Genomic DNA, 13,765 nt, shown 5'->3' with positions numbered 1-13,765 from the left:
CAAAATTATTAAAAAATAATTTAATAACATTCATAATTATATTTTGACACCAATATTTATATTAACATGAAATAGATATAACACATTCTGATTATCTATAGAATAATAGAAACATTTTATGTAAATATGGAATCATCAAAGAATTCACCTAACGGAAAGTACCATGCTGAAATAGAGAACTTTGAGTACTGACATATAATTAAGTATCAGCCATCCGGTATCTTCCCTTAATATAAAATCTCTTATCCTGTATCTATATTAAATAATTAGACTATTTTAACACGGACCATTTCTATTGAGTTGTACTACTTGTACTAAATAGAGGGACGTACATATACGGGTATATTAAATTGATATAACATTGATTTCATCAAGGTTGTTACGTTACGTTTTAAACAGATTATATTTTATGTTTACAATGACTAGTATATCGTTAAAAACAGTTTATATAAAGAATTACTTATACCTAGACTGCTTAGAACAGTATGTATATTGTATAATAGATATATATTATATATTTATTGTAATTCAGACTATTAGATATGTTTAGCCTAAATGTACTAACATTTAACATCAATATTATTATAGAAAATATTTTTTTTTTGCTAAATATTTCGATACTGATTTATCTGATTCTAACTAATTAAATATTTATTTAATTCAATACTGATAAAAATTACATAATCTTTTATGTTTATAATTAATGTCAGAGATATTTTTAACGACGAAGATCGGAAATAGTCTATGTCTTGTGGAAATATTTTTTTTTTATGTTATACCTTATTGCATATCCTACTACGTTTTTCGGACCAAAAATTTAACAATGAATATCAAAAATAGTGTAAGAGCCATTGCGTAAATTATTACATAAATAAGTTTGTCTTTTATGCTCAGCAAAATGCACTAAATATTTTAACCTTATCAGTAAAATATGTAAGACTATTTGGGAACTGTAAAATAACATGTATGTATTTGGGATTTTTCCGACAATTTCTAAGAGTACATTGATAGTTTTAATACTAACATTCAATTAATAAATTACTTATTATAACATTGAACAATTAGAGATTCTATTATCCGTAAAAATATGTTTTATATGTAATTATTATATAAACTTTATTTAAATTTACATTAGTTTCTGTGAATATGAGTGATAATACGTATGGGGAAATTTATGTTACAGAGAAATGTATAGTTAACAAAATCTGATTTTAAATATGTTCTATTCTAAGATAATATTGTTTTACTTGAGAACCAAAATGTATTTATCTAAAAACGACTAAGGAGAACAAACATCAAATATTTAGTGGAATACAATTTAGTATTGTACTTTGGACAATGACTTCTACTGTATGAGTATTACGCATAATATGACACTTTGATTATGGAACTATACAAAATTTTTTTAAAGCCTTTTACCAAGCCTGTCCTTATTTCTAAAATTTAATATAGCTAAAAACTATGTTTCTATAAACTACGTCGAACTACATGTTTTTTTTTTTAATTTATTTATAAAAAACAGTTTCAATATTTTTCTATAACACATTATGTTAAATGTGTCAAAAATCTTTTAGCTCGTCTTTATATATACACTTTAACAGACAATTTAACGGAAAATCATTGTGAAATATTTTCTGCTACTTCATTTATTTTGATTTGCACTCCCTTTGAAAGCTTCTTGCTGTTGCTGGAATCTTTTTAATCTTAGTGATTTGCTTCTTGGTTCTTTTGTGATGGGTAATAAGCCTGGGGTGCTTTCCACGGTTAAGGAATGGCCTCGTTCGCGAATAGGATAGCTTGAAGCATAGTATGAGGGACTTTGTATGGGACTTGGCATTGCACTATAGCTAGCACCATCACATGAACGAATAATGTCGCTTCGTAATTCTGATTCATCTTGTGATGTTGTATCTTCTTCAATATCAGTGTCTTCATCTGATTCTATTAATCTGAAAAGTGAGGCATTGTAAAGGTCTAATATATAATCATTTTAAATCAGAAAGTCGCTTGGCTGCATAATATAACATGTCATTTAAACATTCGCAGAATGCAGTAAAAAGTATATAAACCCGAATTTGCAAGCTCACCTTAATTCGACCTTGTTAAGTCTTTGTTTCAATTTGGCTTGTTGTTCTCCGAAATTAGACAGCAATCCTTGTAGACGATTATGTAACATTTCTACAGTTGCTTCCAATTGATGAACAGTTTCTTCTAAGCTTTGTTGAGTTGTTTGAGCATTTTGAAACACAGTTTCATCGAGTAAACCATCCTACGATATCAATTTCTCAAAATAATTTTTCTTCAAACTTCGAGTGGTTATTGTGGATTAACGGTCACACATTTCTTTATATATGTATATATCTATGAGCTAAATATTTATTGGTGCAGAAAATATATTGTGCGCATATATATACGTATAATATTGTTAAACGAAGCAGCTTCATCTCAAAGAAATCGTCAATCTTGTTTCCAAAATAAGCAATTTTAACAGATTGACAAATATTAGATATGTTTAAAGTTTTCTATTTATACCATGAAAATTAAAAATTTGTGATTTCTGAAAGTTGCACATTTAGGTTATTTGAAGTTATACATAATAATGGCAGAGTACTGTGAGAGATTATTTATATTCGTACAAACCTTTCGCAATAACTGGCATCCACGTTCAGTTAAAGTAGCTCTGGCATCAGGATAATCTGCAAGAGCTTCCCATAAATCTCTTTTAGCCAAACAAAATAGATCGGAGTATCCCAAAGCGCGTACGTTGGCTGTGCGGCGATTTCCTGTTCGATTACCAGCAATTTCTAGGACGCTGACTTCTCCGAATACAGAACCTGCACTAAGTGTCGCTAAAACGGTTTTTCCATCATCAGCCACAACTTGTAATCTTCCGCGTTTCACAATGTACATTTCTTTGCCTACGTCCCCTTTACGGCAAATATAATCACCAGGACTAAAAACTTGAAGTCTTAATTTTAATACCAGAGCCTCTAGTAATCCAGGTTCACAATCTTGGAATATCCTAACTTTGCGGAGTGTGTCAAGATGAACTCGAATAGCAATTTCGGCTTTTAATTTATCCGGAAGTGAAGATAAGACGTTTTCCTCATCCAACGCACCACTTTCTGCCCATGTGTAAGCAAACCAGCGAATTACCCTGGCTTCCAATTCTCCGCTCACTTTTCGAAACGCCATGTATTGTTTGACACCATCCATTTTATTTTGAAATTCAACTCTCGCAACATTCATATTAGAAATCATTGACCCAATATTACCGACAATTGTTGCAAATATCAATACTCCAGCCAAGAAGTCAGCAACCACGAATAAATATTCAACATCAATTTCTGGTTGTGGCGTTTCCCCAATTGTCGTAAGAGTCAATGTCGACCAATAAAAACTATATATGTATTGATGAGCCAAAGTTTCATTGCGAGCTCCTGTGATATTGTAAACCCAGTTGTCGCTTCCAAATCCTATAGCATAGCTGATGGCGAAATAGAGGCAAGCATTCCAATGAATAAGCACTAGTATAGCTAAAACTACCTGAAATTTCATACTTTTAAGTTTTTTATGCTTTAAGTATTGAATTAGTCTCATAGTCAATAACTAACCTTACAAATCCTGAAAACATTCGGATAACTAGTGGCGGTCTCAGTACGGTCAAACCACTCCCACATACGAGGCAGGCGAAATAGTCGATTGAGTCGTACAATAACAGGGCACGGCAAACGTTGCTGGAACACAACCAATATTGACACTTTCGGTAATAACAAAGTTAAAGAATGTGTTTGCTTAGCATGTTTATTGTGACCATTCATCTTTTTTATAGTCATGTTACACTTTGCATATTACTTACTCACGCATGCGGCTCCTTTTACTTTGTATAAAATATGATGAAATAAAAAAAAATATGATAAAATCGTCATTAAATAAATATTCGGTAAAGTATTTAAATGTTAAGTTCCTATACAGCGTAACAACTTTAACATGTAAAGCTAATTACCGAATCATTTTCATTTATAGTACGCTATTCAGGAAGCCTTGTAGGTTACATAATAATTTTTATCTTGTGAAAGATTCGATTAATATTTTATTGAAAAAGAAAATTTTATTAATCTGGGTCCCAAAATGTACTTAAAAGTAACTTGCGAAGTTAAAGAAATCTTCTCGAACTTTATGAACATGCCCTTATGGGTCTGGGCTCTAAAATTTAAGTTTGAAAGAATTGTGTTAACTATTTATGTTTCTTGATGCCGAAAAATATTTCTTCTCTTTTTAAAAGTTTGTATATTACTCCACCATTCAAACATGTTTTAGTCGAACTTCGATTAAATATTGTATTGTATATAGAATTTTTTGAGTATAATTTTTTCTCTTATATCGTTTTTAAAGTTAACAGTTAAATAAAAAAGTTTATCTTCTAGAGATATTAATATTCAATAATAACTGGGACCTAATTTAAAACCGAATTCTAAAAAAAAACGCTATTTGATTCGGTTTTATTTTACGAGAGCTGTAAATCAGGTCAAGACGATGATTTTATAGAAATGAATGGATATCGTTTAATTTATAAATCTGAAAAGACGATACTAACAGAACTGCAAGTGCCGGGAGTCCACCAATAGTAGGCCATATCAGTAGGAAGAAGCGATACCACATCATACCTCCATGCTTCGGAGGTCAGATAATGCCTCCTCAGCATTGCCGAGTCCTTTACCATTAAGCCCTGATCCAAGTAGCCTGAAAATGTAAGAGTCTTACACATTATTAAGAGTTCTTTAAGAAAATTCCATATCATTGAAAATAAACATTCACAAAAATTTTACATGGTTTCCTATTAAAAAACAGTTTTTCTTAAATCTTATATATTCGATAAGCGCAATCGAGTTTAAATGCAATATTTGTAAGGGCCAGGCACGGTGTGTACACATGTTAGCAAAATTTGATGACGCAAGGCGCGGCGACGTGGGCGGCGAAATGTTGATCGGCGGCGTGGAAATTTGGATTATATCTTAATGCGGATAAGTTTTATGAATTTTTATTTTCTATCAGTACCTTCTGTACCAATTCCCTCTTTTTTTAGGTTGATCAAGTGATGCCGTAAAATTTTATCTTGGTGTTCATATCATTTTATCTTCAAATACTTCTGTATTTAAAATAATAACGAGCAATTTATCGAATGAGCAGACAACATCAGACAATTTGTTTGGTGACCACAGATTTCATCATCTTATAGATTAAGTTTAATATGATAGTCACATAAAATACATATTAATTACATTTCCCCATAAGTCGGAGAACAATCATCGCTTGCCATCAAATAGAAATCGCTGTGCTTAAAATAAATGTTTAAATTTTATATAGTACATATATAAACTATATAGTAAATTAGTAATCGAAATTAGCTTTAACGCTAGTTTACTTTTTTAAAGCGAATAACAATTTAGAGTTAGTTTCTAATACATTTTTTTTGTTTACAAGTGAAAATTTGTATATTAAAATAAATTTAACATGCTAGATTTTCTCATCCTTTTGCTCCGAACTATTCTCAAAAACAACTTATTTCTATGTAAAAGTAAAAGGCAACGCAATTGATGCGCAGGTGTAACTTAAGAAGAAGAACTAAACGATAGCTTTCTGGGACATTGTTTGATGTTTAGTATGTTACAGCACATAGCACAATAACATAGAAGTGATCAGAAAAGAAACTAAATATAAATCAAGAACAGACAAAAAAAAGATTGATACAGATCGTGATGACCGATTATTTATTAAGCCATGTCTATTATAGCGCAAAAAAATCATCTGAAGAACTCGCTTCTGCTTCAGCTAAAGAAAAAATAAGAAAAATTTACTTAGTAAGAACATTATAAGCCATGGTTGTTGAAGCACAAAAAGAATTTAAGACTGGATTGTAATCCTCAAACATAAAAAATTGCAAGGATCTTTGAGTTATTCCTATTTTCTTTTTTCTTTTCTTTGAATGATGTTTGTGTGCATTTACTTTAAAATTACGTTCTGAAATAAAAGTTGCTATTATCGAGGACGAAACATTACATTTCAGTGTTTAGAGGACTCTGTGTGGTTTAGGTATATCAAACGAGGAGTGGGCTAAGCATACAACCCAGTTTGCGTGGTTTTTACCGTGAAACACGATCGAGATGATATAACTATATGAAGTGGAGCAGCTAAAATATATTAAGTGAAGCGCCAATGAAAATTTTGAAATACTTTGAGATTGTCACAGTTCTAGTGACGTCAATAGCAAACTTCTTTTGCGTTACAAGTAAACATTAACAATACAAAATATAAACAGCACAATATGGCAAGCTTTTTCTACAACTAAGTGGATCTCTTGGACTACCAGCAAAATTGCCGGACACAAATTAAGTTGTGTGACAAAAAAATATTATTACTTCAGACGCGTTATAATTACTCTTGCTAATTGTTTTATATATAAAAGCTCAAACAATTAAGAAACCAAATTAAATCGTTATAGTGATTATCTACATAATTAAATTGAAGATAACAATAAATACCTTCATGGATGTGCACAATGGTATCCACCACGTATATAGCGTCGCAGAGGTAGTCCAACACGAACCATATCATCGTCATCTTATCGAGTTCCCAGAAGACTGCACGGCCGATTACAAGTACCACGTTGTATAGAATCGCTAGAGACACCACCGCCAACCACTAATAATCATATTGTCATTTAAGAATACTTTAATTCTTCATTTAGAGATGAAATTATTTGTTTTCACTTTTTTATTTTTCTGTATTATCAGTTAACTATTGTATTGTATTAAATGTAAAGTCTTTGTGTGGATTGATTTCATTTTTATAACATTAAATTAAAAAATTATATAAATTACGAATTTCCAGAAGTAGTAAAAAGCAGAAACATTTTTAAGTGTTGAAGCAAAAATATGAACAACTGTGGTCAAATCAGGATTGGAAATTGCTACGCAAAAATCTGGATTAGGAATCCGGCACCCACAAATCTTAACTGTATCTATTTAATACCAGCGTCTGCAGTGGACAACCCATAAGAAAAAAACCGCAGACTATATTTTTTGCTCAATTAAAAGTCCAGGAGTCGACACAACATTGTTTGTTTTCTGAGATTCTTCTTTCAAGATCGATTTATGTGATTGTTATCGTATCGAAGTAATGTTTATTTTACAATAAATAGTAAAATAAACATTACTTCAAACATTATTTTAAGTTAACTAAATTGAACAGCTATTTATGAATGCTATGAAAAGTGTAATATATTTTTATTCGATTTCAAATTTATCAAATTATGAATATGTGTAAAACAAATATAAAAATTATTTTGAAATAAATACTTTAATATATATACTGATCTTATTTCTTATCTCATTCAATTACCTGAGCTTACTTAAATTACATTTTATATGTTGTTTACTTTTAAATTAAGTAAGACGTAGATTGAAACTACTATTGTATACTACTCCCATAGATTTCGATTGTTTCCCTGTTTCCAATTTTATAATGAAATAAATTATTACTATATATATTTCTTTTAACTTCTTATAATATTAAGTACAATTTAACTCGATTAACTGGAAAAACATTTCATTTTGAACCGAAACGTGAAAATCATTTTGAACTGACATAAAATCGTTGCAATCTGTAATGTGGGATCCGAATTAAAGATTATGCTAGACAATACCTACCCAAAACATAAAAAAGGTGCTGAGTTCAACCTCTTAGTTATACGTACATGGTAATGAGTTGGTAACGTCGGATCAAAAGCGAGCTTCAAACCACACAGAAGTTTAGATCCCTTGGCTTGGTAAATTGGCTCTTCAGGGTCGGTAAAAGTCTGAGCTGCAAACTTGTCCAGAAACCAATCTGGAGGCTTCTCACGACCTTCACCGCTGAAACGGCAGCGAAGGTTCCGTGTCACCCGTGACATTTGGCGCTGTACCCAGTTTTTGCCACCCTCATCAACAGATTGCTGTTCGAAAAAAAAAAAAAATGAATGTATTCAAAATATTTTATGCATTATGAGAATTATTTAAAGTTCTAATGAAACACTTATTATAAATATGTTCGATTTGACTTTCTCATTGTGGATATTTATTGTCATTACTTTTCCACTCAAAGCATTTAAGGACGATTATTAAAAAGGGAATTAGCTGTTCATTGTAGTGTACTAAAGTGTTACTGGTCCCTGATTATATTAATAAAGGTCTATTTAAAATAGGTTTATCAATATATGTTGTTTATGTCGAGTATGTCAACTATGTCGGCGAGGAAAACATGTCGCTATCACGTGAAATTTATTTTGACGTTTTGAAAATGTTCATTATAAATGATTCAAAATTGAGGCGATTTTTAAAGTAAAAAATAAATTTTCTCTTATGTTATTCAGATTCAACTCTAAATCAAACAGTTACATCTTAATCGTAGGATTAAGATGTAACTGTTTGATTTAGAGTTCTTTTGTGCTGTGAAAATTACCTGTAATGGTGACAGTTAATAAAAATCAAATTTGTGCGATATTTGTAAGTATAGTTATAAAATTAATATATGTAAGTCAACATTTCGTAAGCTTCCTGTTAAATTGTATTTATTTACAATAGAATGTCTAGATTTGTTTAACTTATTGTAATTAAAATTTCTATTTTATATTTTTTATTTTGCATGTTAGTAGTATTAATAGAAAAGGTTAAGATATAAACTTAAAAATCATTTCAATCCCACAAGGACAGTTCCATTATGCATCATAAGCACTCCGCTTGCACAAACCAAGCACTAAAACCAAGAGCTTAAGGGTCGTGGAAGTTTATAGCCACCATAAAAGTATGGCTATTTAATCATCCAGCAAACGTGAAATAATACTCATGTCCTATAAACGACATGTTTGTTTATAATTTTGATGTTTCTATTTATTAGATGAGTAAAAGATATGAAACTATAAAAATCTATTGAACATGTTTACTGAATTAATTATCTCTGTTGTTAGTACAGCTAAATGTGTACTTAGTAAAGAAGGCCAATCACTTGCTGCTTTATGAAATTACACATAAATTTTTTACCCTCAGCTGTATTAGCAGTATGATCTCTCTCTCTCAAATGTTATAAAAAAAAATAACAAAAAATATGCTATATATATATCCCTTTATAACAAGCTACTTTTAATAGTAGCACCGACGGTATTTGAAAGTAACCAGTTCTCTTTTAAAGTTTATCAAATGTTTCTTGCAGTATCACTCGCTTTAAAAAGAAACTCGCTTAACAAGAACTTACGGAAAAAATATTGTTTCGACAATTTTCTAGGACTTATTTTAAAATGTTGCTAGTAAATCTTATTTTATGTGTGTTTATATCTGTCAATATTTTAAAATACCAACAATATATCTATAGTGTTAGTGCGTTTCGGAAAACAAGAAGGCGTTTTTTTTATTATAAAATGATATTAACTTTTTAATGTCAAGCTTTAGGTTCTATTAAGTTTTAAACACAATTAAGATAACATGTACTTTTCCTGATCTGCCGCAATTAAATAACCTATATGCAATACGATATTCAACAAACCTACACCTTTTAAACAGAAAGTCATATTTAACAAATCAAATTTATAACTAAGACACAGTGACGTCACATACCATTGATTAGCATTGGAATACAAATTCTAACTCAAGGTACATTTTGATATTATAAGAATTCATTTCACGAAACCGTTTAAAAATAGCTTCCTGTAATTTTTTCCTTATTGTTTTGTAACTACTTTCAATCGTTATTGAGCCCAGCATTGACGCTGTTTTTCGTCGTGAGCATCATGAATTTTAATGTATGAAATCTATGACATGTTCATCGAAACTCGTTACGTTGTATTTTATAATCTCACAAGTAAAAGAAACGCTTTCATTTTTAACTCCTTTTAAATTGATAAATATCACACCTTTAGAGAATAAATAAATGAATAGTAAATTTTCATTATAGTAAAACAATTTACTCTTGTACTTACTAATCAGGAATTTGTATCTTTATTTACAAAATAAATTTTTTCGGTTAAAAGAGAGCAACAAATATTTTATGACCATTTCAATCAAAGAAACATATGATAAATGATCTCTATCGGAAAGGACAGTTACCTGTGGAATGCTAAATAGATTAAGGTTAGTTGGGTTAGCTGATATACTATAATTTAGTTGATAGTAAGCGTTTTAGGAGAGTTCCACATTTAGTTAGTAATTATTATTCAATTTTTTTTTAACGACTCCAAACATTATAATATTTATTGGTCTTCCCAGATGCCTTGTTTTAAATTTTAACTATTTTCGCAATAATAACAGTCCATTAGTCAAGAAATTATATCCCCGAGCTTTACTTAGTTAATATTTTGATATAATCACTATATTTCTTACAAAAACTATTATTAGCTTTAAATTTTGAAAATAGGTTATAAAAATATGTTTGTAATTTAATTTTACATATAATATTTAATGTCGTCTCACCATGCAATAAAAATGCAAATAATCAAGGTCAAAATGGTTTTATTATATGACGTATTGTATTAACGCTCGATGATTTGTAATTGGCTAATTATCAGGATATCACGAGTGTTATGAACGCGAGCACTATTACAAAATCATACAAAGGTTTCATTTGTATTAATAATTAATCAATCATTGGCACTATCACGCATCAAGTTCGAAAAAACGGATGACTCTAATATGTTACAAGTTCTACTCAAATATGAAAAGTTTAAAATAAACCTGTAAAGAAAGAAAGACCTGAATGAAGCATAACTTTGTCAGCGAGCCTTTAGTGTCTCTTATCTAATTTGTACATTATGGTGTAAAATAAAAAATTATAAAGTTTTTTAAAAACTTTTAAATAAAATGTAGAGTTCCAGGGTGAGAAATAAAAAAAAATATAACACACCTCTTTTTTTTTAAAGAAATATTAAAATGTAAAGTGAGTATATTATTTCACATTACATTTTATTTCTAAATAAATAATAATTATATATTTAACAATTAATTTTCATTTTATAATACTGCGTTAAACCACATTAATAACAATATTTTTGTAAAATTGCTAGGAAACCGTTTTCCATTCTTTTTGGATATATTTTTGGGGTTTTGTAGTAAAGATTTTTTTGTTTGCGAGTTTTGAATTGACTTTAATTTTGACTATTAAAAGCTCTATGGGCTGCGATGTCTTTTAAACAAAATTATAGTTACTTACGTCGCACTCAATATCATAAAATATCCGATAAGTATACATGTAGCTGTTAGGTTCAAATGGTATATGTTTTATTTAAAAAATATATATTTTCTCATAAATTTTATTAAGATTAGATCTATTTGCTCTTTTTTTTCGTCGCGGTAGTGACCAACGAAAACCACCGTTTACGTTTATAATAATAATTATTTTTTAGTTAATTAATTCATTTATTAGCGTAAATGAATAACTAATTTTATACTAGATTATTATTTTTATAAGGCATAATGTTTAGTAAATATTTGGAAGAGCTTGAAAGATAATATTAATTAGTTGTAATTAAAGTTTTGTCTCGATAATTTTGTGAAATTAAAAATATTTCAGTAGATTTAAACTCACCAATTCGACATTGTTTCCAAAACCCATTTGTGTAAACGTTAAAACTGGTGTCATAATACAATTCACTTTCTTATTTCCTATTCACATTGCAGTGTACCTAATAGGAATTGGATTATTAAATTTCCTTGAGATATATATCTATAGTTACGACGGCCACGAACTTCAATTAAATTGTGTTAGCTGACAAATTACTGATACACATCACAAGTTTAATGTTACGGCCACCTCTTGGACAGTCGAATTGAAAATGAGAGGTCACATCAAAATTAAGTCTGTTCGTGTTCAAGGCGGGAAACAAACAATGGGTCATGATCGCGAACAACTTCCCCTTTAACGTTGGCTTTCGGTTGTGCACTATTAAAAAATATATAATTTTTATTGATTTAATTGTATATTATTTCTATTAGTTGAGAATTAACATAAAGATAAAAGAAAAATATTATGAAATTCAAATTAAAATTCCACGATTACGTCGCAATGGTGATTTTTTAATTTAAATTAAATGTAAAGTAGAATCTAATATCAACCCTTAGGTAGTGTTTGTCATAGCCACTGTTGTAAATACTGATTACCTTAGCCATAAGTGAAATTGCCCGCTTTAAAGCCTAATACATTAAACTGATCATCGTCTATAGAGGGAAAACATTTCAGCTAATTGACAAAAGATATGTAAGAGATATTACGAACTACTTGCGAATACATACTATATAAAGATATTTATAAAAAGAATTCCGTACATACATTATTTTTAAAATTTATATGGAATAATAATATGGTTATTGGTACATTTTTTTGATATTAAATCCTCAAAGACAAATTTGGACCCGATATACTTTGTATTTCCAAAAGATTAAACTATTAATGAATTCATATATTATTGTATTCCATTTGGAATTATCTTCTCAGATGATTAATTACTTTTAAAATTAACAGTGTATTAATCTGTTATGTACTGATACATATTATCCCTTTAGCCAGAGACTGTCGTTACTTTTTTATCTGAATTTGAAATATCAATATAAATTCCTCTCAAAACTCTCAAATAAAAATCTATTGGAGTTCAAAAACATTTTTATTTTATTTATATTTGTCCATTGCAGTGAAAAAAAATTATATTTTCTTTATCAAAATTATCTTACATAACCCTAATTCATATATCTTCCCAGAACATCGTAGTTTTATGCGCATTCATTAAATTACAATTTGTCATTGTTGCTCAACGTCCTCCCTTTGAGAAATGGACGTAGGTTCAAGGCCGGGTCAAAATTACTAATGAAAGTGTAAAGATATATATACCTAAAAAGGAGTTTTGTCTATTATTGTTCGACATGTCTGCGTGTCAAGAACTACTTAGATTAAATGTATCTTGTTATATCATTCGTAGACAGACGTCTCACCGCATACAATACTTCGTGCAATAGATTGTGTTTGATGTTTTAAGATAGAAGAAAAATAATTTAAATTTAATTATTCTATGAGATGACACAAATCTAAAAGTAATTATTACTGATGAGTGTAATATTATTAAGATTTCGATACTGTTTACAAAAGAAATAAAATGTATTTATTTTAATTTAAAATATTATAATTGATATAGAGAATATCAGTTAGTGGGCGTTATTTTATGTCGCTTCAATTGTTGGGTCACGATGAAGATGTAACTTTAACAACCTAGGCAAATAAAAACGTTATTACTGTGAAGCTATTGTTTCTCTTTTATGTATTATTGAGGAAACATTTGGATGTGTTCATATTTTTGGATTAGTTTTATTTATTGTCTTGTGATTAACCAAGATCATTCATTACGAGTATTTTGTTAAAAAACTGAAGGTTCAATTTTCTCTAATACTAAAAGTAAAAACCAACCAGACTAAATATATATTATTTTTTATTAATATTAATATTAATTATGTTGTACCATTAGCAGCTGAGTTTAATATGTCGTTGCAAATGATTAAACGTTTTGTAAATAATTTTTTGCTCTTTCTAATCAAAATCGCTGAACAAAAATAGTGTTATACAAATAAGTTAAACCTTACTTACCTCTTCAAAATTCTCGATGCCCTCCTCAAGTTTGCTTGCAATAGAAGTTGTCATTGGATGTATAGAAGGTGGTGACCTTTTTTTTGGATACAGCTTAGGGGTTTTATACTCC

The 13,765-nt window shown here is 29.4% G+C and overlaps 1 protein-coding gene across 1 annotated transcript; it reads right to left on the bottom strand.

The window, feature by feature from the left end:
- Window positions 1–41: 41 nt before the first annotated feature.
- On the bottom strand, window positions 42–11,835 carry LOC116777999 (cyclic nucleotide-gated cation channel subunit A-like). Its single transcript, XM_061526539.1, has 8 exons — window positions 11,611–11,835; window positions 7,757–7,993; window positions 6,543–6,702; window positions 4,598–4,743; window positions 3,615–3,737; window positions 2,641–3,546; window positions 2,088–2,269; window positions 42–1,949 (listed from the first exon to the last, which is right to left on the bottom strand). The coding sequence occupies exons 1-8, from the start codon at window positions 11,662–11,664 to the stop codon at window positions 1,643–1,645; spliced, it is 2,115 nt and encodes a 704-aa protein (XP_061382523.1). The 5' UTR covers window positions 11,665–11,835; the 3' UTR covers window positions 42–1,642.
- Between the last annotated feature and the right edge of the window lie 1,930 nt (window positions 11,836–13,765).

Source organism: Danaus plexippus, chromosome Z, assembly GCF_018135715.1.
Source record: "Danaus plexippus chromosome Z, MEX_DaPlex, whole genome shotgun sequence".
Taxonomy (NCBI): Eukaryota; Metazoa; Arthropoda; class Insecta; order Lepidoptera; family Nymphalidae; genus Danaus; species Danaus plexippus.
This window is presented reverse-complemented; position numbering and strand designations above follow the sequence as displayed.

What these genes read in the sequence shown, in the direction of transcription:
- LOC116777999 (XM_061526539.1), bottom strand. Translation starts at nt 11,664, where the DNA reads ATGACACCAGTTTTAACGTTTACACAAATGGGTTTTGGAAACAATGTC. An exon ending in CATTGTGCACATCCATGAAG is followed by an intron (nt 4,744 to 6,542) that starts GTATTTATTGTT and finishes TTACATTTTCAG; the next exon opens with GCTACTTGGATCAGGGCTTA. An exon ending in CTTAACAAGGTCGAATTAAG is followed by an intron (nt 1,950 to 2,087) that starts GTGAGCTTGCAA and finishes CTCACTTTTCAG; the next exon opens with ATTAATAGAATCAGATGAAG.